Consider the following 25,321-nt stretch of genomic DNA (forward strand, 5'->3'; position numbering starts at 1 on the left):
TTTCTTTTCCCTTCATCTGTTTCATGCATTCTTTTTCTCCCTCTAATAGGATCAAAACACCTATGATAGATATTATGAACCTGAAAAAAATTTCTCTGATAGAAAATACAGTAAAACTTGTTCCTCATCAAATACAAAATATGAAGGGAAGCAATCAAGCCGTGAATCATATAAAACATCCAATGACTTTTATAAAGATTCCCATAAAAGCACAAGGCATCAATCTTCACAAAACAGAGCTTATGATTCTGAGGATGAGAGGCATAAAAGTAGAAGTCATCATTCGAGGAAGCGAGAAGCTGATTCAGTTCGTGATCACAGGAGCTCAAAATATGAATATCATGAACGAGAAGATAATTATAGCAAGAAATCAAGTTCTTATCACAAGAAGGATGATTATGATGCAAGAGGAACTTCCAAAAAGTAAGTTTTTTTTTGAGTAATAGCTTTTTTCCCCAGTACAGTTGTGAACCAGACTTGGAAATAAATTATGTTTATTGCTACATGCACTTATTTTACCAGGGAGCACAAATTGTGTAATAGTGAAAAAAAAAAAAAAAATGCATAGCAATTAAAAGTGAGACTTTTTTGACAAAATGATTTTATTAGTTAAAAAATTTCTGCCAGTAAAAGAGTCCATTTTGTTTGCCTTAATTGAATTTTCAATTTTTCACAGCATTTAAATTTCAAAATACGAATTTCTTATTAAAATTCTTTTAAATAATTTTAATTTGCTTTTTTAAAAATTGCTTTTAAATTAATTTTTTTTTTGAAAAAAAGATCAATGTTGTTGCCTGCAGAAAATTAATAACTTTTAAAATAATTTTTTAAAAAAATTTTTAGATGATCCATGATAAGTTACGAAGTGAAATGCAGTTTTTTTTTTTTGCCTTGAGACATTTATTCATAGTCATTGTCCATGGCTCTTTTTTTCATAAAAAGTAATGAAGATGGCACAGATTATTCTATAAATAGTACTTATCAATTATAATTCAAATTGAATAAACTTTACATCCCCTTGAAATTAATTTTATTTTCCTTACAGCGTAATTTCCGTACGTCCATAGAGTAATTATATAATTAAATTCAGCAAGTTGTGCACATTAAATGTTGTTTTTTTCTGTAAAGAAAAAAATAGTTTTATACATGACTTTGATAAAAATGTACGTAAATATACAATACTTGTGAAACGATTTTGCAACAAAACCTGATGTGATATATGTAAACAAATTAAAAATTTATGTAAATATACAATACTTGTAAAATGATTTTGCAAGAAAGCCTGATGTGATAAATGTAAACAAATTAAAAATTTACGTAAATATACAATACTTGTAAAATGAGTTTGCAAGAAAACCTGATGTGATAAATGTAAACAAATTAAAAATTAGGATTCAGCACATTAGCCTCAGAGAAAAATTCTTCTTAATACTTCAGACAACAAACAAAAAGTTTAAATTCTCAGGCTAGTGTTATTATTTTTAAAGGCAATTATTATTTTGTATTCCTGTATAAAATCAATTTTTGGAATTACAGTAAAACTTCGTTAAATCGTCACTCAAGGGACCAAAAATTTTTGACCACTTATGCGGAGTGACTACTTATGTGGAGTGGGAAATTAAGGAAGAAAAAAAAAAGCCTTACAAATATTCATGAAAAGCAGTAGAATTCTATGAGAAAAACAATAGCTTATGTAATCAATGTCTATAAATTAGTGGAAATATTAAAAAGGGGTAAAAATACTAATGATAGTTACTTTGTTTCATTTTCTCTTACTTATCTTTTACTAAATAACAACAACTTATTTTAATGTAGTTACAGTACATTAATAGAATCCTTCAATGTTGACTCATGAAGTTGTTGCTTACGGAAAAGAATGATCTCTTCTAAGATGCATCAAGCTTTAAATTCTGTGTTTGTAGTTCCTTGAACGGATGTTAAATACTGACTAACTTTCTCCAGGTATTAGATTTTGTATGTGTTGCTGAAAGGAGTTTGATTCATACTCTTGGCACTCGGCAGAGTCACAGCAAGAAGTATGCTTTGAACGATCAGAACGGAGGATCGAGATTTCAAGGAAAAATGACTATCAAACAGCCTTTCAACTAAGTCCGATACTATTTTCTAAGATCCGATTGTCATGATGCGCGCGATTAATTTTGCAAAGTTATACGAAAACCAAAAAGATAACGATTTTAGGCCGTGGAAGTGGAAGCATCGCTGCCGCGCATAACCTCAGACCAACGACTGCCTTGAATGCCCAAGAACAAAATTTAAAAGAGACTTACCCGGGGATTGTGTGTTGAAGACGATAGAAAACACAAAATTAATTACCATACATTCTTTATTCTATGTTACTTCTAAGCAGACATGAAGACAGGCACTAGGCATGGTGATCACCAGAACATTTCACACATAGTAAAAAAAAAACAAATGCGAGGAATCCAGACTTAAGAGTTCAAAAAAGAAAAGGCGGAGCTGGCAGGGGTTGCAAAGTTTGTTAAAGGTCAAAGAAAACGTAGAGTTCTCGCGGAGGGTGGTGAAATATTTAAATTGTAATGGACGGAGGATGGACAGTTCATTATGAAGATGGTGGGGTGTAATTCAGGGATGACTTATTGTTGACGATTTCCGTTGAAGGCCAATGTACGTTGAGACAAAAAAAATGGCGCTGGCTGTAATCTCCATGGTGACAACGTTGAGATCGTCCCACGCTTAAAAAGGATCAGGGTACTTTCAAGGTGATTGCGGATCCATGCCGTCACCTCATGCTATGTAGAACATCAAAAGGGTAGTTACTTAAGGGAACGATTCAGGTGCACTCCGCGTGCCGCCATCGGACGCCATCATTCAAACAGGTGATGGATCTGTTGACATAAAAAATTCCTTTCCTGAACTTTCCCAACGTTCTAAGCCCATGTAGCAGTTGTTTTTGAAAGAAAAACTAATTTTTAAAAACTCGTCGTTTATTTGAACACTTAATCATAACTATTTACAGGCAAATAAAATAAAAAACAGAATCGCTTAAAAACAAAAACGATCTCCATCTATCAACTTGATAGTCACCCTCACTCACTCATTCCAAACACCACACCATTCCATCTCAATGCACGTGTCTTATGCACGTCGACCCGGCACGTGCCGATCGCCGATTGGCGATGACGTCAATCGCGTCAGCCCGCACCCAGCCGACGTGCAAGAACGAATTTGCATGGGAATCAATAATTTTTTCAATAGCCAACATCGGCCCCCTTCCCGTGCAAATCACTCTTCAAACATACTATCACTTTCACAACATCAAAAACATCAATTGCAAATGTAACTAACATTTCAAAAACACAATACATAAATATCACCAGTATTAAATCAAAAAAATTTGAAATTTGAAGAAAATCTAATAAGTAAAAAGTTTAGCATAACTAAAGCTCAATAAGTTCACTTTGAAATAAAGTCAAAAAGTTCAAAGTCAATGAATCTCAAAAAATCACACAGCATCTCGCTGGTCAAAACGTAAAGTCCGGAAAAGTCATTCTTTCCAAAAGAAAGCACATTCAAACAAACACTTTATCACAAAATTTCTTCAACTCCAATCTAGTAGGTGGCTTCGTAAACAAATCTGCAACATTTTCTTTCCCAGAAACAAATTTCAAACTAAAAACTTCATCATTTACTAAATTGCGAATAAAATGGTATCTAACGTCTATATGTTTCGTTCGCGCATTTTCTACACTTGATTTCGTGAAATCAATTGCCGATTTGTTGTCGCAAAATAAAGTACAATCTCCAAGACTGAAGTTCAAATTTTTATCCGCTAGTACATTTTTCAGCCACACAGACTCTTTCGCCGCGTCAGCTAGTGCGATATATTCAGATTCCATCGAGGACAGACTCACACATTTTTGCTTCGTTGTTTTCCACACAATAGGAACTTCGTCGATAAAAATTATCATTCCTCCCAATGAAACTCTGTCGTCCCTACTTGCAGCGTAGTCGGCATCTGAAAAACTTTTCATTTCAATGTTTCGCACTTTGGACAAGTTCAGCTTATATTCTTTGGTAGACCTAACGTAACCTAGAAGCTTAAGTAGTATTTCCCAGTGTTTGATTCCGGGATTTTCCTGCACTTGCGATAAAACATTTACCGCGTAGGTTATGTCGGGGCGAGTGCGGTTTGCTAAAAATGCTAAACTACCGAGCAAACTTCGATAGGGAATTCTTTCCATTTCTTCTATTTCACACTTCGAACTTGGGCAATCTAATTTTGAAATAACAGTTCCCTTTACTATGGGTAAAGAAGTTATCGGGATTTTATATTCTTTAAATTTTTCACAAATTTCTTCTATGTAACTTTGTTGATGCAAATACAAATTTTTATGATCTTGACAAAATTCGATCCCTAACAATTTTCTCGTTTCTCCGAGGACTTTCAGATCGAAAATTTTTCGCAGACTTTTTATGACTTCATCTATATACTGGTTTTCCTTTCCGAATATTACGATATCATCTACGTAGAGTAATAGGATGGTATTTCGTCCTTTAAAAACGCAATTACACCATTCTACTTGAATGAAATTAATATTTTTTAATGCTTTCTCGATTTCTATATACCAGTTTCTTCCGCTTTGATGTAGTCCGTAGATTGACTTTTTCAGAAGACAAACTTTATTTTTATCTTTACAAAAACCTACGGGTTGGTGCATATATATACTTTCCTTTAATTCGGCATATAAATAAGCGTTTTTTATGTCTACTTGACAATTTTTCCAACCATAAAAACAAACCAAAATACAAAAAAATAGTCTAATAATTGAAAAATTGACTACTGGGCAAAAAATAGCGTCAAAATCTTCTCTCCTTTGTTGACAACCTAAAATTACCAACCTCGATTTGAATCTTGAAATTCGATTATTTACATCCCTTTTTACCGTGTATACCCATCTATTTCCTAGTATAGTTTTGTTCGGCGGTCTCTCAACTAACTCAAAAACTTTTCTTTCTTTCATCGTATTTAACTCGTCGTTCATGGATTCGATCCAATCTTGAGCATTTTCTGATTCTATAGCGTCCTTGAAACTTGTCAGAATTTTCACCTCAACAATGTTCGCTTCATTTTTTTCAGTTTCGCGTTCCGTATCATTTGCAAATTTAATCTTTCCCGAAAAAACATTCTTTCCGCTGAAATCAAACAGCTGTTTTTCGAATTTTAAATTTTTACTTTTGCAATATTTTTCTATATCATTACATGATCTAAATCTTTGTTTCGTTCCCTCTAAGAAATAATAAATGTCATTTCGCGTCCCGTCTGGTCTCGGCACTGCATTTCTAACCCAATTCAATTCTGACGCGCTTTTCGCAAATTCAGATCCGTTTTCTTCGGAAACTTTCTCAGTTGAATCTTCACTAGATGTTCCACCTTCATCGCGATTTTGCGCGCTTTCTTCCTCATCTAACTCATAATGGAATTCCGAGTATTGAGTTCGTTTTTTAGGTTTTTCTATTGGGTCCAGGACTTCTTCCACTGCATTCTTATTTTCATTAAACTTAACATTACAAGTTTCAATTACTTTTTGCTCGTTATTTAACCAAATTCTATATCCTCTGGTATTTATCGCATATCCTATCATTATTCCCTCCACTGCACGCATTTCGAATTTATTTCTCCGTTGCTTTGGAACATTAACGAAAGCTTTGCTTCCGAAAGCTTTTAGGAATACTACCGAGGGTTTTCTGCCGAAAAACATTTCAAAAGGGGTTTTGGTTGTTTTATGACAAATTCGATTCCAAGTGAAAGTGAAACAATATAACGCTTCTGCCCACCATTCATTGTTCATTTTCGCGTCTTTTAGCATTGCTTTTATCCCGTCTAAAGCTGTCTTGTTGAAACGTTCGCAAATCCCGTTTTCCTCTGGCGTATAAGCATTTGTTCTTTGGGCTTGAATACCGTAAGAACTTAAATACCGTTCAAACTCTTCATTGCAAAATTCGCCCCCGTTGTCTGTACGAATGCTAACAAGTTTCTTTCCCGTTATTCTTTCCATTTTCTTATGATAGTGGATGAATTTGCTTAAAACTTCATCTTTTCGTTTTAAAGTGTAAACACTCACGAAACGACTAAAATCATCAATTATCGAAAGAAAATATCTACTCCCACTTTTTGATGGCGTTGGTAGAGGACCACAAACGTCCATAAAAACTAACTGTAGTGCAGAATTTGAGGTCTTAGGATTTGATTTAAAAGAAATCCTAGTTGACTTAGCTAGAATGCAAACTTCACATTTTTCGTCTGGTTTTTCTATTTTTGGAAGACCATTCACGCTTTGATTTTTACTAGTATCTCGGATGTAATCATAATTTATGTGACAAAATCTCCTATGCCAAAGGTTAGAGAGTTGATTTTGTTTAACAGTTCCAGCATTTACGTTAAATCCGACTTCCGTTTGTTTATTTTCTACAATTTGCGTTTGTTTAACAGTACCGGCATTTACGTTAAATCCGCTTTCTACTTGTTTATTTTCTGCAGTATCGTACGCAAACGGTTCTACATAGTATAAACCCTCTTCTCTCCGTGCATAAAATAGCTTTCGCCAATTATTGAAGAACACGCAAATTTTTCCTTTACTACCAACAAAATGTGCACCGGCTGCTTCTAAACGTGCACCGGAGATTAAATTTCTTCTCATGTTTGGGTTGTATAAAACGTTAGTTAACTCTATCCAATTAACTTTCCCGTTCATTTTTACAGCAAATCTCACAGTTCCTCTTCCCAAAACTTTACTATTAGCATTTCCCACTGCCAAAGCCATATTTACATCGGAAATTTCTTCAAAATTTTTCATTAAGTTCTTGTTATTACAAAAATGCGTTGTTGCCGCACAATCAAAAATCCAGTGAAACTGATTCCTATTACAATCTTTACCTGCTCCTGATTCAGAGGTCGAAATGTAACTCTCAACTAACATCGAATATTTATCATTGAAGTTCGAAAAGTTATTACGATTTACGTTACTTTTACATTGCGCGATCAAATGTCCGTATTGATGACATCTATGACACGGTCCTATTAACTTTCTATCCTTCGTATTTTTAACAAATTTAGCATTTCCTTTGTTTTCTACTACTTTTCCTGTCTTCTTGCTTCTATTAGTAATATTGAAAGCACTCACCTCAGGTTTTTCATTGTCGGCTTTTACCTGTTTCAGTCTACTTTCTTCTTTCACCAGCTCCTCAGCAATCTTGTTGATGTCAAAATCTGCATCACTCCAACGGTAAATTAGTTGGATTATACCGGTATATTCCGGCGGTAGATGCCTAATGACTTGGAAACCTTGAAAAAGCGAATCTAAACTATGGCCCGCGTCATACAATTTCTTCACAGCTAATTTAACTCTAGCTATAAAAAGACCCATTTCTTCGTTATCTTTATAACGGATGTTAAAGAATTCATCCAAAAGTTGTATAACTCTCGCTCGCGTTTTTGGTTCAAACTGAGCTTGTAGAATCTCCCATGCTTTCTTGCCGTCTGCAGTGTCCTGAATAAGTGGTCTGAACTCAGGCTTTATAGCATAATAAAGTGTGGTGTAAGCGCGATTCTGCAACAGGAGAAATTCGCTACGCTCACGACTAGTTGCCTTTTCATCTAAAGCGACTACTTTCCCTTCAATAAATTTCCAACATCCTTTATCGAGAAGTAATACCTTAACATCTATTTTCCATCTATCCCAGTTCTTTTTGCTGAGCAGTTCAAAACCTTCGGGGAGAAGAGCCATGGCTGTAAAGCAATGTTCAAAATTTCTAACTTAAACTTGAAAATCTTCAGACTTTAAAAAGCTTATAAGATTTTTCAATCCTTACGGCCCCCGAAGCCGATATATCTCTCAAAATGAAATATTGCAACATGGGCACGGCCCATAACCTGTTGACATAAAAAATTCCTTTCCTGAACTTTCCCAACGTTCTAAGCCCATGTAGCAGTTGTTTTTGAAAGAAAAACTAATTTTTTAAAACTCGTCGTTTATTTGAACACTTAATCATAACTATTTACAGGCAAATAAAATAAAAAACAGAATCGCTTAAAAACAAAAACGATCTCCATCTATCAACTTGATAGTCACCCTCACTCACTCATTCCAAACACCACACCATTCCATCTCAATGCACGTGTCTTATGCACGTCGACCCGGCACGTGCCGATCGCCGATTGGCGATGACGTCAATCGCGTCAGCCCGCACCCAGCCGACGTGCAAGAACGAATTTGCATGGGAATCAATAATTTTTTCAATAGCCAACAGGATCTTCTATGCTCTCATCTTCGGCTGCAACGAAGTAACGGTCTTGATTATTATATTTTAAACATATATGAAAAAATAAGACTTTCACCTCATGTTGAGGTCTTAACAATTTCGCGGCGAGCAACGGCCGTCCCCAGACGCCGTGGACCGATGCTTCATCATCGCCATCGTTGAACAAAAATCGGAGCCGCAGAAATTGCGACCGAGCGGACCGAGAGCAGCAAGTAGAGTGAAGTGGGGTGGAAAAATGAATTGGCGAATGAGCGATCAGATCCGGGTACGCGGCGATGCGCGGGAACCAATGAGTGCGTTTGGCGCCCAAACAACGAAGGGAAGGGGACGCTACGCCATTTTAATGGCTGACAAGAAGATGCAAAAAATCGGATCGACGCTTGAAAAATTGACAAAAAGCTAAACGATGGGAAAAGTGAATAAGTCACATATTTGATATCGTAAAGTGTGCGAAATTTAACGGGGGAACGCGGGGAAAACGTGGAATGCACAAGAAAATAAAAAAACAACAAAATGGGGGAAGAAAACGATTAAAATGACTGAAAACATGGGAAAAATGTAAATGGGTGAAAAATGTGATATGCATTATCACATACACTGGCAAAGCAAAAGAAAAAAAAAGAAAAAAAAAAGAAAATTTTAAGTCCAGCTCCAATTTACCAAAACTTTACACAACAAATTCATACATCATATATATTCAAATGCATAAAGAGTTGTAACATCAAAAAAAAAAAAAAAAAAACCATGGGATACCGTTTTATACTATCGTCAAGGTAGAAAATGGGTAAGTCAAAGAAAATGAACTGTTTGCATTTTCTTTTTGCATGTCATGATTGCACCCTGCTCACAAAACAATTTGCCACACACGACCAACCAAAAGGACAAAAAAAGTACACACAGTTGTGATTACGTGAACAACACATAGCATACCAAGAGTTAAAAATATAAACATTCAAAAAAGTTCACAACTACCCAACACATGTAGAAGGTATGAATACAAAAAATGCAATAACCCTCAAATATGACCATTCTCGATATGCATTAAATTATACAGAAACATATTAATGCACAAAAAACATTAGAATCATTATCTTGACTATCTACGTCAAGTGTTACACATTAGGGTAACATGAGTAAAAAATTTCAAGTAGAAATTTTTTTTTGTAAACAGTTCATATTGTTAAAGAGTTCAACAGCGTAGTGCACCAAATTACCAGGAGCACACTCAGTACTAAATTTGTATTTGAAAAAAAATTGAATGTTGAAGACACACTAAGATTGAGACGGACAAATTCATAAGCATGAAGAGTAAGACATAATAAGGAAAACCGGTTGTAGATATTAGGACATAATCGAGAGATTGACATTATCTTGTGGAGGAAAAATTGTTACGTTCATGTTGACATACATATGTTGGTACCAACTGCAAAAAATATGACAGCGTCCTGTCATACGTAAAAATAAAAAAAAACACATAAAAATACATTTCCAAAAATAGAAAAAATGAGATCGACTTGCCGTGTATTAACAATACATTCTCATCACTGTGCCCCTCAATGAAAACAAACATAGGGGAGAAAAAAAATTTACGTTCATAAAAGACATAGAGAGAGTCACAAGCAAAATGATACGGATTCCGGAATTACAATCACGACCAGCACGACTGCCCGTACATAACAGAAAGTGGCACACCCTATGATTAAATTACTTACGACTACGGAGAAAGTAATGGGTTTGTTGACTGGCATGCAGAGGTTGGTGGGACACATTGTTATCTGTGTTAACAGACATTAAATTGCTTTTGCGAGGTGGGGCTAAACGTAAACGATTGACATGAATTACAAAAGGTTGCGCAGAGTCATCGCCTAAGAGTTTAATTTTACAATTTACATCCCCTACTTTGCTTACTACAGTATAAGGACCATCAAATCTAGGTTTAAAAGTGTCAGCCGACTTCATGTATACAATATCATTTTGTTTAAAATTTCGATTGTGAGAAGCAGGCAATTGCCTATTGTTTTGATTGATCTGTTTGAGTTGTAAAGAAGAGTACGCCTCCTCATAGATTAGGCGAAGATCCTGCAGAACATTTTGTATATAATGTGAGATGTTAAGAAATCGAGGTTGCACGTCATTATCAAAAGTGTCAAAAAACAAGGATAGTTCCCTTCCCAAGTGCAACATGTTAGGAGTGAAACCAGTAGATGAATGAGTTGTCCCATTATATATAGACATGTGAACCATAACAGCAACTTCTAAAGACACATTCTGCTCAAGTAAAGACAGTAAACTAGACTTGATTTGACTATTAATTCTCTCCGAAATTGAATTGGACTGGGGATGAGCATGAGAAGAATGCTGAATTAACACCTAAGGCCTTGTTCAGAGAGTGAAACACATCACTGTCAAACTGACGGCCTAAATCAGACAGAAGATACGACATTCTACCATATAGAGAAATGTAATTCAACATGTGCTTAACTATTGTGTTAGCAGTAATATTTTTACAAGGATAAAGGACAACGTGACGAGAAAAATGATCAGTAACCGTCAAAATATATCCATATTGGCGAATTGGACCTACCAGGTCGATTGAACAGAACTCACCAGGTCTCCTCGGAATCCAAATATTTTGCAATGGGGCGGGTTTAATGGAATAGGGCTTCAGTCGAATACAAAAATCACATGATAAAACAAAATTCGACACATCCCGATACATTCCTAACCAAAAATATTTACTAACAACTACCTCATACGTTTTCTTTATTCCGGTGTGAGAAATGTGACAAATCTGCAAAACTTTAGCTTTCAATGTGTCGGGAACAACAATAGTAGGTAAACAAGTTTTGTTGCGAACATGCATTAATAGGTTTGTAGTTGGACAAATGAAAAAATCCTTAAGCTTGTGAGCATGATGCAGATTAGGCTTTTGCAAAAAGGAAACAGCTTCTTTAATGTACGGATCATTAAGCTGCTCACGTAAAAAGATTTTAATCGATATTTCATTATGTGCATCAGTTTGGGCACACACAAATGAATGAGAGCATAAATTATGACCTGACTGAGGTTCACATAGGAAGTAGGGTGCGGTCTTAAATAATTAACCACATTAGTGGATTCGACACAAGGAGTATTAGAGGGTATATCACACAGCATATTGTCAGGGGTGGAAATATCGGTAAAGGGAAGGATCAACTCCTTATCCGCATTGGGTTGAAGAGCTGATTCATGTAAATTGGGGTCAGGGCTCCGAGAACAGAAATCTGCTAAAATATTCTGAGGGCCAGGGATATATGAAAAAGTATAGGAATATTGACCAATTTCTAACAACCAACGAGTAACAACATCGGCTGGCGAGGTTACATTGCTGTAACGCTCTAAGGGCTTACTGTCAGACATGAGAATAAATCTTCTATTAAAGAGGTATGTCTTGAATGCTGTCATTCCCTTATATATAGCATACAACTCGAGTTTAATTGGAGGATAATTACGTTCAGACTTTGACAAAGCTTTACTAAAATAAGACACGGGTTTTAGAATACCATCTCTCTTTTGCATCAATACAGCAGCAATTCCCTGAAGTGAAGCATCAGTATTTAAATAGAAATCCTCATTCCAATTTGGAAGAATCACAAAAGGCTGCTTAAAAAAGGTAGACTGGAGATCATCAAAAGCTTTTTGGTGAACATCATTCCATTCAAAAGGTTTATTTTTTGCGGTTAATTGTGTCAAAACATGGGTGCGTTCAGCATACTTGTGAATTAAATGCCTATAAAATCCACATAACCCCAAGAATTTCTTGACCTGTCGCACAGTGCGAGGTGGGGCAAATTTGGTAATTTTGGCAATATTAGAAGTAATAGGTTGAATACAGTTGTGTGATATATGAAATCCCAAATAATCAATTTCGGTCTGGAAAAAAACACATTTAGATGGCGATAAAGTTAGATTATGTTTGGAAAGAACAGAAAAGACAGCCTCGAGCTTAGATACCATCTGGTCAAAGTTTTCAGCACAAACCAAAAAGTCATCTTGAAATGCATGAATTCCGTGAATTCCTAGCAATTTTAATTCATCAATTAACTGATCCACGGCAGATTGGAAAATGTTGCTACTTACCTTAAGGCCAAAGGGCAAACGGTTATGAGCAAAAGAGCCAAATTCGGTCGAGAAAGTCACAATATCTTGGAGATGATTGGGAAGGAGAATTTGCCAATAGGCCGAATGCAGATCCAAAACGGTATAGTATTTATAGGATGAGACGGCATTGATTAACGTAGAAATTTTGGGAAGTGGGTATGTGGAACTTTCGATGACGGAATTTAATAATCTTAAATCTAATGCCATACGGTACTTAGGTGGTTCATTAGGCCCAGATTTCTTACGTACCATTATCATCGGACTCGCATAGTGACTCACATTTCTAGAAATAATTCCAGCCTCAATTAATTCATCCAATTCTTCCTGAACCTGTCCTTTTAACGCCTGAGGAATTTCAAAAGGTAAGGCCTTAATTGGATTATTGTTACGCAAAATGACTGAAGGAGTGACAATGTCAGAACACCCTAAAGCTTTGACAGATTTACTAAACACAGAAAAATTTTTCATCAAAATGTTTAATAAAAATATCTTGTTGTGAAGTATTTAAGTGATCTAATTTAAAATCTGAAGGACTAAGTTCCTCTTTCCTGATTTTTAATACTTCGTCTGATGCAATAATTTGGTGACAAAATTGGGATTGATTGCTTGAGCATGTAGTTTCATTCAAAGAATCATTTAAAATCTCAAACTGTTCAGTGACATGACCCATTACCATACCTTTATTTAAATGAAGAGGATTATTACCAATATTTCTGATAATAGAGGAGAAATTATTTTTCTCGACTAAGTGCACAGCGGGATGAATTTCACAAGTTATGTCATTAACGGTAGGAATAAAATAAATTTCAGATGATTTGACCGGTATGTCAGATAACGAAAAATTAGCAATGGCAGTTTCCCCCGGTTGGATAATTAATTTGTTTTTAAGAGCAACAGAAAAAGCCTTATCACAATGCAGAGAATTTATTTTGGCCAAATGTTGAGAGATGTCGGTTTGAGGCATTAAAGGAGCTTTAAAATTATCAAAAGTGGCACTGCCGGTCTTAGTGTCAATTAACACATTGAAACGGGTTAAAAAATCATACCCTAATATCCCATAAAAAGAGGAAGGTGCAAAATCAGCAACAAAAAATGGGTGCTTAAAGAAATTTTTACCAATTTTAAATGAAACCTCAGCGCACGCAGAAAATGATAAATTAGAATTTACAGTTCTGATTGTGACTGTGCGTGAGAGAAATCTGCATTTTGTCAAAGATTTTATCTGTTCAAAAACAGCTTTTGAAAATAAGCTGACCGAAGATCCAGAATCCAAAAGCATTGGGAATATCTCATGACCAATTGAAATATTTAGTATAGGTAAGTCGCTAAACGTGTTATCAGAATGAACATTAAAAATGGATTCAGATTGTTTGCATTGAGACTCATCAGGCTTTGAAAATTTCGACAAAAATTCCCCAATAGTATCTTTACCAATGGAGCTATTTAAAAAGGTATGTAAATCTGGATATGTATTATGTTTCTTACATTGAACAGATTCAGTCTCCTGTACACTAATATTTTGAGGGACCAGAGATGAGAAATCAGTTACCGAGGCCAAGCCGTCCCTCATGGATGACCCCCTCGCCAGTTTAAATTGTCTCCATTTTGTGTTGGAGTATTAAGTCTTACTTCCGGCGATGAAAATCTGTTTTGCGACGGAAATTGTTGGGGTGGAACAAAATGGTTGGGGAAATTAAAGTTACCACATGGCCTAAATGGAATACGAGGTGCAAAAAAATTTTGACTTTGAGGCCTATTTTGACCTTGATTTGAGAAATTGTTAAGGGGTTGACCCCCATTGTAAATCCGACAATTAATCATTAAGTGGTTTGTTCTACCACAAAATACACAAAAAGTGTTATTAGAATTTTGAGAGACTTTTTGCTGGGGTTTGGGCAAAACAGTTTTCTCATTAACGGAAGAGACGCGAATGTACAAAGGACATTCAACAAGTGGGTGTGGACTTTCCCCACAAAGACGACAATTTGACATTAATTTAGTGACACATGTTGTTAAAGATCGTAAATTTTCGGCCAAGGCATCTATTTGCACTTGAGCACTAGTCATAGCATTTGTCAATTTTGGTTGGCCTGTTACATGTAAACAGTGTAACTTATTAGCCTTGTCGACTAAATCGGTAAACTTTGACGTGTCGACATCAAGTAGTTTGTCCTTGATATTCAATGGTAAAGCCGCCAAAAATTGGTAAGATTTTATTTGGGTGAGGGCAGCACTATCCGTAATAAAAGGATATGCTGAGTGAGCCGCACGTTCAACACGATGTGCTAAACTCTGAATGCTCTCATGAGTTTCAAATTTGATATTTTGAAATTCTGAAAGGGACACAGAAGAAGGGGTATGCATTTTGAAAAATGCACGCAATTTGTCACAAGCCTGGTTAAAAGTCATAGACTCCAAGCAACTGGGATTGGTCGCGAGGAATCCAGACTTAAGAGTTCAAAAAAGAAAAGGCGCAGCTGGCAGGGGTTGCAAAGTTCGTTAAAGGTCAAAAAAAACGTAGAGTTCTCGCGGAGGGTGGTGAAATATTTAAATTGTAATGGACGGAGGATGGACAGTTCATTATGAAGATGGTGGGGTGTAATTCAGGGATGACTTATTGTTGACGATTTCCGTTGAAGGCCAATGTACGTTGAGACAAAAAAAATGGCGCTGGCTGTAATCTCCATGGTGACAACGTTGAGATCGTCCCACGCTTAAAAAGGATCAGGGTACTTTCAAGGTGATTGCGGATCCATGCCGTCACCTCATGCTATGTAGAACATCAAAAGGGTAGTTACTTAAGGGAACGATTCAGGTGCACTCCGCGTGCCGCCATCGGACGCCATCATTCAAACAGGTGATGGATCTTCTATGCTCTCATCTTCGGCTGCGACGAAGTAACGGTCTTGATTATTATATTTTAAACATATATGAAAAAATAAGACTTTCACCTCATGTTGAGGTCTTAACAATTTCGCGGCGAGCAACGGCCGTCCCCAGACGCCGTGGACCGATGCTTCATCATCGCCATCGTTGAACAAAAATCGGAGCCGCAGAAATTGCGACCGAGCGGACCGAGAGCAGCAAGTAGAGTGAAGTGGGGTGGAAAAATGAATCGGCGAATGAGCGATCAGATCCGGGTACGCGGCGATGCGCGGGAACCAATGAGTGCGTTTGGCGCCCAAACAACGAAGGGAAGGGGACGCTACGCCATTTTAATGGCCGACAAGAAGATGCAAAAAATCGGATCGACGCTTGAAAAATTGACAAAAAGCTAAAGGATGGGAAAAGTGAATAAGTCACATATTTGATATCGTAAAGTGTGCGAAATTTAACGGGGGAACGCGGGGAAAACGTGGAATGCACAAGAAAATAAAAAAACAACAAAATGGGGGAAGAAAACGATTAAAATGACCGAAAACATGGGAAAAATGTAAATGGGTGAAAAATGTGATATGCATTATCACACCGATAAGGAAAAGGAATTTTAGAAAACTATTTTTTAGTGACTAATTAACTGGGTAAAATTAAATTTGATGACCATTAAAAGGAGGATCATTTTACATTACTGTGAATGAGACCTTTTCGGGACCAAAGAAAAACGACCACTTAAATAGAGTGACCACTTAACCGGTCGACTACTTATTGAGGTTTCACTGTACATGGTTTTATGATTAGGGTGGCGATTTGTGAAATGCCTGTTGATGAAGTGAATATTTCTTCTGAAATGCGTATCATCAACCTCATGTGTAAAAAAACTTAATTGAAATAAATCCATTTTTATAAATTCAAATTAATCAATTCTAATAAAGAAAAAAAAATCATGTGTTAAAACTTGACTTCTGTTTAAATGCATTTTTATGCTTAGCTTGATTTCTTGTGATATGTTTTTCCCTCCCTGGATAGAAAACTCGATTCAGCTGAAAGAGAGCGTCTCCTTCAAGAAATGCAAGATAACGCTAAATGGCGAGATGAACAACGGAAGCGAAATACTCAAAGGTACAGAGCCGAAGATGAAATGGAAGACAAATATGAAAGACTCGACACTTCAGACTTCCTAAAGTAAGTAATCAGGTGTTTTAGAACCTTGCAGCATTTTATTTTGTTTCCTCAAGTTAACAAGCACCGTAAGTACATGTATATACAGTCAAACCCCGCTATACCAGGGTGGCGACAGATCAGGGAGATCAGGGAAAAGTCAGGGAACTTTATTAATCAGGGAAAAGTCAGGGAAATATCAGGGAATTTTGAAAAAATAACAAAAAATCAGGGAAAATTTATTTTATGAAGAAAAAAAGTTTTTTTTTGCTTTACAAAATTAAGTACTCTAATTCCCTACGCATTTTCCGCCAATTATCTGTTCAAAAAAAAAAGTAAAATTAATGAGGTGCGATTATACACTGTCGCATTATTTGTGCATCTTTTTTACTCAACGTCAAAGTATTGAATCTTACTTATTAACCACAGGATGAATTTCCTAAGATTGGTTCTGTGTCTGTTAGGTTTATTTTCCCTAGCTTGAAATTTCCTTTTACGCTTTCAATGCTACGTAAAATAAACAACCATACATGCAAAGAGGAAGCCTTCATTAATGCATTAGCTTCTTTGCCTTTATTCCATTGTCTTGAAGTAATTAGCGTACTGTAATCACGATCTCAAGAAGAAATCTTTGGTTTTTCAATTAATACTATAAAAGCTTAAAAGTTATCACTTCTTTGCATTTTTAATTTAATTGCTAAAATTGAACTTTGAATTAAAAAAACTTTGTTTTTTGCCATCATACTATTTGTTGTCACCGCAGAATATAAAGGTTTTCTTTTCTTCAGACTTAAGTGATTCTTTAATTTTATAACCAAGTTGTATTCTTTTATATGTTTTGAAATTAACTAATTGCTTTTCTTTTCTTGCATTTCAAAGTTGTTTGTTACAAAAGCAATCTAAGATTTTTTTTCGTTACATACTGAAATAATTTTAAATAGAGTTAACTTGTGTACTTAAGTAAATATTTTTTTTTTTTTTTTGTTAAAATGCTGTATTCATTCATTAAAACCTATGTTCTTGATTAGAGAAAAGCTCCCTATGAATGGATGTCAAATGGTTTCATCTGTTTTGCATAAATATGTCAATTAGTTATATAAGAATAACTACATTACTTCTATTGTTTCACTATTACTTGTGATTCTTACAACAATTATTATACTGTTTGAAAACTTAGTTCAAAATAATTTTAATTACTTTTTAGTTCTTAAATACACATATGTTTTTAAAAGTAATTTTAATAGTTTCTTAAAATTCTTATGGTAAGTGGTTTCTGGAAGTGAAGTAATTTTTTTTTTTTTTTAAATTTTCTATAATCTTTCCATTTTAGAAAAATTTAATATACTGTTTTGTAGGTCCCCCCCCCAAAATTGACTTCATACATTTTTTTAACCATTTTATTAAAAAAGTAACATCTTTTGAAAATATATCTTTAGTTCAACAACCTTACACAACTTAAAACGTTAAAAATACTGCATTTTATACAAATATGCAATGAATTTCAAGTAGAGCAAAGAAAGAAAACCATTATCATTGGTAACGTAAATCAGGGAAATTTGGTGAACTTAATCAGGGAAATCAGGGAAAAGTCGGGGAACTTTTTTTCACAGTTCCTGTCGCCACCCTGTATACCGAACCTTCAACTGACTGACTTGAAAGATTGTTATAGCTGAGAGCTTGCTACATCCGATTTTTCAAAAAAAGAAAAAGTGAGAGTACGCTAAAATACTTTGTGTAACAACCATCTTAATTATGCGATCTTCATTATAGAAGAATCCTTCTATTAGAAAGTAAAATGTATTGATCATATTAAATTTAATGATGAGCTAACTATAAAAAATTACCTTTTTAAAATTTTTTTCAATGCATGGAAGGAAGATGTTATTTTTGATTGCAAGCTTTTAGATTTTGCAAATTTTTTAGCCCACTATCGCAAAACAATCCTTCACATGTTGGTCTATTGTTTCAGTTATGAAAAAAAAAAAAAAAAAAAAAACTGCTTTTGAGTAAAAATCGAAGGTTGAGAACTTATATTTTTTGTTTCTTCATAAATACCAGAAGATGAGTCTACAGTCAAGTTGTTCTCTTCAAAGGCTTTTGAATTGTTTAGAAAATACCAATGCTCATCAGACACTTCTTTGTACATGTTTTAAGTTGAAAATTTTGTCAAAAAAAAATCGTTTATAGTAAATCCACTTTTTAGATCAGAGAGGTTCGTTGATGGGATGTCTTTCTCACATTTTCACCAAAAAATCTTGCAATATTAGGAATTTTCGGATTGTTATAGCATTCTTTTGTATTTGGGGATCGTTATAAGCGTCTGAAATTGCATTAATGACATAGGACTTCAGTTCGGACCATTCAAAAAGTTCACTACAACCGGGGGATCGCTATATCCCAGGTTCGTTATAGTGGGGTTCGACTGTGATAAGGTTCGGATCCAGCTTCTGGTTTTGGAGGGTTCATTATCAAAAAAAGGGGTCAAATGCAATTTTGGGCTCTAATAGGGGATCTGAGACATTTTTCTTTCTGAGATATAGGTCCCCAAAGTACAGTATTAGGCAATATTAGGTCTCTTAACCATGGCCTCCATATGCAAAATTTTACGGGGGGGGGGGGGGGGTTCTGATATTTTCCCCATAGAAACCGATTTCATTACAGATAAGAGTTATTAAAGTTTGACATTTTTATTGAATTATTCATTAATGGCTGGAGAAGAAATGTTTTACATTTTTGCAAAGAAAAAAGTACTAAAAGCAAGGAAGTTTCAATTTCTAAGGGAGGGCTTGAGCCCCCCTATATGGGCGCCTTTGTCTTTAACAGGGGGGGGGCATGAACCCCTTCCGGATCCATACCAGCTTATAATTAGATTTGTGTATGTTTCAACTGGTCCCATTTTTAGTCTCAAGTCCCTAAAGGTTTGTTTTTCAAAATATGGTCTCTTTCCCTTTAAAATTCATGTTTCATTTAGAATTTTCCCTGTAACCCAATGTATCCATTTGTATTTGTATTTTTTTTTTAATAGAAGAAATAAGAATGTGTTATTCCCACCACTGCCATGATAATTTATAAATTTCGAATCGAGTATGGGCAGGACAGCTAAAGTTTGAAACTATTGTTTAATTCTAATTATTTCATTCGGCGTAGTTTTTTTTCTAAGCAACAGTAATTTTCTCTTTATTTAAAAAAAAAAAGTAAAGTCAAAGAAATTCTGAAAGGAAGTGTGTGGCGGGCTTGCGTCCAGGAGACCCCATAGTACCTACAACCTTGAAATTTTGTACAAAATTACTTCGAGCCTTGGTGGCTTTCATGTAGGGTTTTGTTTTTTAATTTTCGAATTAGTTTTTTTATAATTAATTGTTTAAGCTCAAATTTCAAGTAAATTGCCTATTAAAGAGGTGAAAATTACAAGCATATATTAAAATTATATATCGTTGGAATGGGTGGAATTTTCTGCGTTATATGCAATTTATTTCAATGCTCTAATTTAATTATGGCGGGAGTTATTTGCACTTCTAGCTCAAATTGTTTTAGGCTTAGCTGAAATTTATGCACTACTTTCTTCATTAAATCAATCAGTAAAAAGTGAAGAATTTGTCCCACAGTTTTCTTTTTGACACCACTGCAAAGAGCGGTTTTTTTACTCCAGATCTAACTCAACCAATGGTCGAAAAACTAAGCTTCTATCTCCAAAGGAAAAAAAGTTACAAGCCGTTTTAATCAAGTTTGAAAAATTTCATCTCCATTCAAATTATTGATGCTTTGTTTGGCATTGCCATAGTTACGTCTTTTAGATTCGTTTTGTTTGTTTCCTATTCATAAATTTTAAGGGTTTTGATTTTAACGGAAAATCTTAGGCTCAACTCGATTCAAGCCCCGAGCTATAGAGCAAAATATATTACTAGAGGCCATGAATATGAAAGGGACTATTCAAACGTACAAAACTGCAGTTTTGCAATGCTTAGGAACCCCTTAGCCCTTACGGCTCTGTAAGTTGGTACAGGTAATTTTGAAACCCGGGGAAGGGGTGCTTTTTGTTCCAAAGGAACTAATAGTGCGTTTTTAATCTGTTTCTTTCTAATTGACGATTTAAATCTTAGCAAATCAAGTAAGATTGCGAAGCAATCTTGGGGGTTTAATGAGCAGCAGGGGCAGAGCACCCTAGTAATTTTAAAAAATCAGCTAATTAATCAACTGAAATTCAGTCAGCCTAGTTACTCGTTCTTAGCAAAAATAATTTAACCATAAGAAAAAAATTCAGCCAATTAGTTGGCTAAAACTGGCCAATTATAAATTATCTTCTGCAGATTGATTAGTGCCTCCTTAATGTCAATCTTTAAAAGTAAGATTAAGATCCTTTTCAAATTTCTTTTTTTTTTAGAATTTAAGTCCCCTTTCCTCTTGAGACCTTCCCACTTGCAGAAAAAATCAGGAGTGCTTTTTGGAAACTATTTGCAGGACTAGATTCACAGTTCTAGCAGCAGAGCTGTCTCTTTTGTTTTGATACCAATTAAGAAAACAAAGTACTGACGAACGTTATGTTTGTTTGTTATGACTTCATTACACCGACGTGATGTTTATCATTTGAAGGTAGAACAATAGATATTGCATACCTACAGACTTTTGTGATATTTTTAAATACCCCCCCCCCTCCCCCAAGAAAAGATGAGTTTATGGTTTTAAAAAAAATCCGTTCTTTATTCGATCTCTTTTTTGAAGTCAATTTAAAATTTTTGGAGAATTTTAGAATTTCAACCCTCTTTCGCCAAGTTTTGATGATTGGAAGAATGGTTGGAAATTTTTTAGTCTTTAATGATTATAAGTAGCTTATTTAGACTTGAGTATAATGATTCTGTGTTTTTAAAATTAGGTGCAGCTTTTATTTCTTGTAAAATTTAGTAATAGGTGATGTCTCCTTCCCCCATTAGATCATAATGTTTTTCTATTTTTCTGAATTTCAGAGAAAAAATTAGGTAAAAGTACATTGCTATGTTTTTTGCACAAAATGATAATGAATGTTTTTTTAGGCCCGTCCTTGCCAAAGTTGCTGGGAAAGGAAGTCTAGAAAATAGAGTTAAGCAGAAAATATTTTCTATACAGAGGTCATCATCTGATATGGACAAAAATTTTGCAAGGCGTTAACAATCTGCTGGCTGAAAGATGCGGTTCAATTTCTTTCAAGTCATCTGCAAGTAATATATTCTTTGTATGTAGTTTTTTTTTTGAAAAGTCTTGAACAATTAAAGTACAATTAATTGTAGTAAACATCGTAGATAAAGTACAAATAAGCAATTCTACTGCATACACGTGTTTCAGGGTTTCAAGGAACCCCTTTTTCATTGTAACCAGGTGTGAACTTTCAGATGTAAAGTTTGATTTTGACCTCTAAGCTGAAACAGAATTTTTTTAAAAAAAAGCCTCTTTATTATTTATAAGCATTAGTAATTTCCTTCTCTAAAAAAGAGTGAATTAGCTTTTCAATAGCAATGTGTGAGACTGCATATTCTGTATTAAAAATTAAAAAGCCTTAAATGGTATATAAAACATCAAGAAATATTATAAAAATATTTTTTGATAAGATTTCATTATACATAAATAAAGCATACATAAATAAAATGAGACATATTTCATTATTTGTACAATATTAGTTTACATTTTAATTTGATTATTTTGTTTTGACAAACAGCATTAAATTATTATTTAGCAGAGTCGCAGCAAGTTTTAAATTTGTTTATTTTCATATAAAAAATAAACTTCAATTTGCTTTCTTCTCTTAATCAAATAAAGATAGTTTTAAAATCTGAAATGTCTTTTTTTCATATTAATAGAATATCAAAAATATGTTTCTTGACGAGTGAGAGCTAATATATTGATTCTTTAAATATCTCTGTTTCAGATATTTTGATTTTGCTGAGCGTACAAACGTCATGTGGAAGACATTAAATGATTATTACATTGTGGTTATTTTATATGAATGTTTTTCATGTTTGTTTATATGTAAAAATATGCATAGTATTTATATGTATCGCATTTATTGTTAGCTAGGATTAATTTCAAACATTATTTCAAAACATTTAAGCTTCCAATATATTTACAGAACATTATGATCTATTTTTTTAATACAAAACTTTGTAAAAATAGTTTATTTCTGTATGATGTTTTTATTCATAACATTTTAAAAATTCTTTTACTAAGTACGTGAAATATACCGCCAGCTCAGTCAATTCCAGCCTAGAACTGCAGTTTCGTGCTTATTAGCACTCATCAGCCCGGCATAGGAGTGACCGAGCTGGAGGTGGAAAACCTCTTAAGGAAGCCAAGAGTGCCATGAGCTGGCAGTGTATTTCATGTATTTCTGCCTTAGCCCTGGTTATAGGGCGGTAACTTACTGAGTCTTTTACTAAGTGTTTAAGAAAGTCCATATTGACTGGAGGAAACGATTATGCCAAAATTTATATATATTTTTTAATTATCAAAAGATTGTTAGACATAATTTCACATCTCTAGTTGGATCAACTAATACTTTTGCAATTGGATATGCTATTAGATTTCTGCCTAGTTTCAATCAGAATTTTAATACATGCAGATTTCACTGTATTCGCATTCAGGGTTTTGAAAAACTATGCAGGTACTTGATTTTAAAGGTCAAGTTCAAAAATTTTTACTGTATGCAACACATCCCCGTAACACTCTGTCAAATCAGAATCTGACCATATTTTTTGGTCACAATCCAAAACGAGAAGAGTGAGGCAGAAGAGAATTAAATTTTAAAACTTGACTTTTATTAAAATATGCTTTAAGTATTTTTTATGTGATTGAATGTATTGATGGAATTTTTACATTAGTTGCCTTTTTTTTTATAGAGTGGTCTAGAAGTGGGCATGATGTTGCACAAGGTCAAGTGCCCTAAAGCTGACATGTTCAAAGCATTACCAATTTTCTGAAATAGATTAGAATGAGTTTTTCTTAAGGAAGAAAAACTTGTTCTAAAGTACTTTAGAAAATTGATCATAAATACATTTTACATTTAAGATGTCAGCTTTAGGAGACTTTACCTTACTTATTTTTTCTAATGCATAAGTGTTAAAAATTGGGATTTTTACTCCGAGTAAAATCTTGTGTTGCTGAAGGAAGGCAGACTGAAAAATTATGGTAGCTTTTAACAAGACCTTAGCGAAAGAGTCTTTCTTCAACTACTACGTTGGAAAATACATATCCCACCCTGACAAGGAGAAAGTGACACAGCTCTAAGTTTGGGGGAAATGTACCAACTATTGATATAGAATCAATTGTGACACATCATTAAAATTTCATAATTATTAATTTTGACAGCAAAAACTAAGTAGCAAGCACCACATTATAAATTTTTAGAGCATATAATAGAGACTAAATTGCTTATAACTACTACTGCGTAAAACCTTGATTTTCTGCAATGCTAATTTTTTGAGCTGTGCCACTTTCCTCGCCGGGGTGCGATATGTCATAATCAATGTACAACTACTATATCTTCAAAGGAGGATATTAAATACTTTTGCTCTTGCAAATCTTTATTTATAGAGAAAAAAATGCCACCTAACTCATTTTTTATACATGTTTATAATTTGTATTATATAAAGAGGAAATTTCAACAATATATGTACAAAATGTATTTATTGAACATTGAAATCAAATTTTTATGCATAATGAAGTGTTGTCTTCTTCTTAGCCCAATACACATGTAACTGTACACTCTTATGATAGTCAATGGTTTCATATTGTCAGTTACTTCAAAAGAAATCATCAACTTTCATTTCAGTCCTGAAAAACAAATGAATACAAGATTAAAACATTTATATAACACTGGTTGGTATTTTGTTACAGGTCACTTGCTTTCGCAACTTTCTTACTTTCTACCTTGGCAACAATAGAAAAAATATCGCTTAAAGCTATTATTAGTGGTATCGATAAATGTATAGCAACTAGTGATGGGCATAATCGAGTACTCATAATCGAATCACTCGATTATTCAAAATCATTCGAGAACTCGATTATCATGAGTTCTCGATTATCGTATCTCGAGTTCTCGATTATCACTTTTCGAGTTCTCGAGCAATGAACTTCTCGAGTTCTCGATTATCACTTTCCGAGTCCTCGAGCGATGGACTGCTCGAGTTCTCGATTATCACTTTCCGAGTACTCGAGCGATCAACTGCTCGAGTTCTCGTTTGTCCTTTCCGAGTGCTCGAGCGATCAACTGCTCGAGTTCTCGTTTGTCCTTTCCGAGTGCTCGAGCGATCAACTGCTCGAGTTCTCGCTTTGAACTTCTCGAGATGTTGAGTTCTCGAGATACTGAGTTCTCGAGATCTCAATCACTCGAGCAGTGTAATTTTTGATCGATTTGAGAATCGAATGAACCTCTCAATATAGTTGACTTCTGACAGGGGGATCGTGGCGCTGACTGCGCCATTGACATTTTTAGGGGGAAGGGTTGTTTTAAGGGGTATTTTTCTTATTTTTCGGGAGGCTCTGTGATATTGAGGGGGTGCGCCCTTGACCTCAGGGGGCACCCCTGCTTCTGAAGTGATTCAATTGCAGGGGTGGATCCGTCATTTAGGGGGTCAGAGGGCTGTCTTTGAAAAGTTAATGATTTTATTTATGAATGGTCATGGTTTTTGTTGCCTTTCTATAAGATATGCATTGAGACCCTTTAACCCTTTCCCCAGAAAAATTTGGAGTGACGGGTTGAGCTGAGGTGCCCACAGGGGAGGTGGGTCATAGCGCAGACTGCGCCATTGAAATTCTCAATGGACGTTAATCTTTTTTAGGGAATGTCCTTTTTGAGGGGGGGGGGGGGGGGGTGTTT

General features: G+C 34.8%; 2 protein-coding genes across 5 annotated transcripts in view; one reads left to right on the forward strand and one right to left on the reverse strand.

Annotated features, from left to right (window-relative positions):
• Positions 1–23,865, forward strand: part of LOC129219835 (pre-mRNA-splicing factor CWC25 homolog) — a 60,487-nt gene extending 36,622 nt beyond the window's left edge. Inside the window, exons 8-11 of the mRNA XM_054854140.1 lie at positions 50–423; positions 16,348–16,503; positions 21,507–21,671; positions 22,376–23,865. Coding sequence (XP_054710115.1) covers positions 50–423; positions 16,348–16,503; positions 21,507–21,621 — 645 coding nt within the window. The 3' untranslated portion in view covers positions 21,622–21,671; positions 22,376–23,865. The remainder of the gene's footprint in view (positions 1–49; positions 424–16,347; positions 16,504–21,506; positions 21,672–22,375) is intronic.
• A 143-nt stretch (positions 23,866–24,008) lies between these two features.
• Positions 24,009–25,321, reverse strand: part of LOC129221576 (obscurin-like) — a 294,822-nt gene continuing 293,509 nt past the window's right edge. For 3 of the 4 annotated variants that reach the window (XM_054856082.1, XM_054856081.1, XM_054856080.1), the window contains one exon: positions 24,111–24,276. In XM_054856082.1, coding sequence (XP_054712057.1) covers positions 24,246–24,276 — 31 coding nt within the window. In that variant the 3' untranslated portion in view covers positions 24,111–24,245. Of the gene's footprint in view, positions 24,277–25,321 lie in introns of all 4 variants that reach the window. The other variant, XM_054856083.1, reaches the window with a different exon arrangement.

Source organism: Uloborus diversus, chromosome 4, assembly GCF_026930045.1.
Source record: "Uloborus diversus isolate 005 chromosome 4, Udiv.v.3.1, whole genome shotgun sequence".
NCBI lineage: Eukaryota > Metazoa > Arthropoda > Arachnida > Araneae > Uloboridae > Uloborus > Uloborus diversus.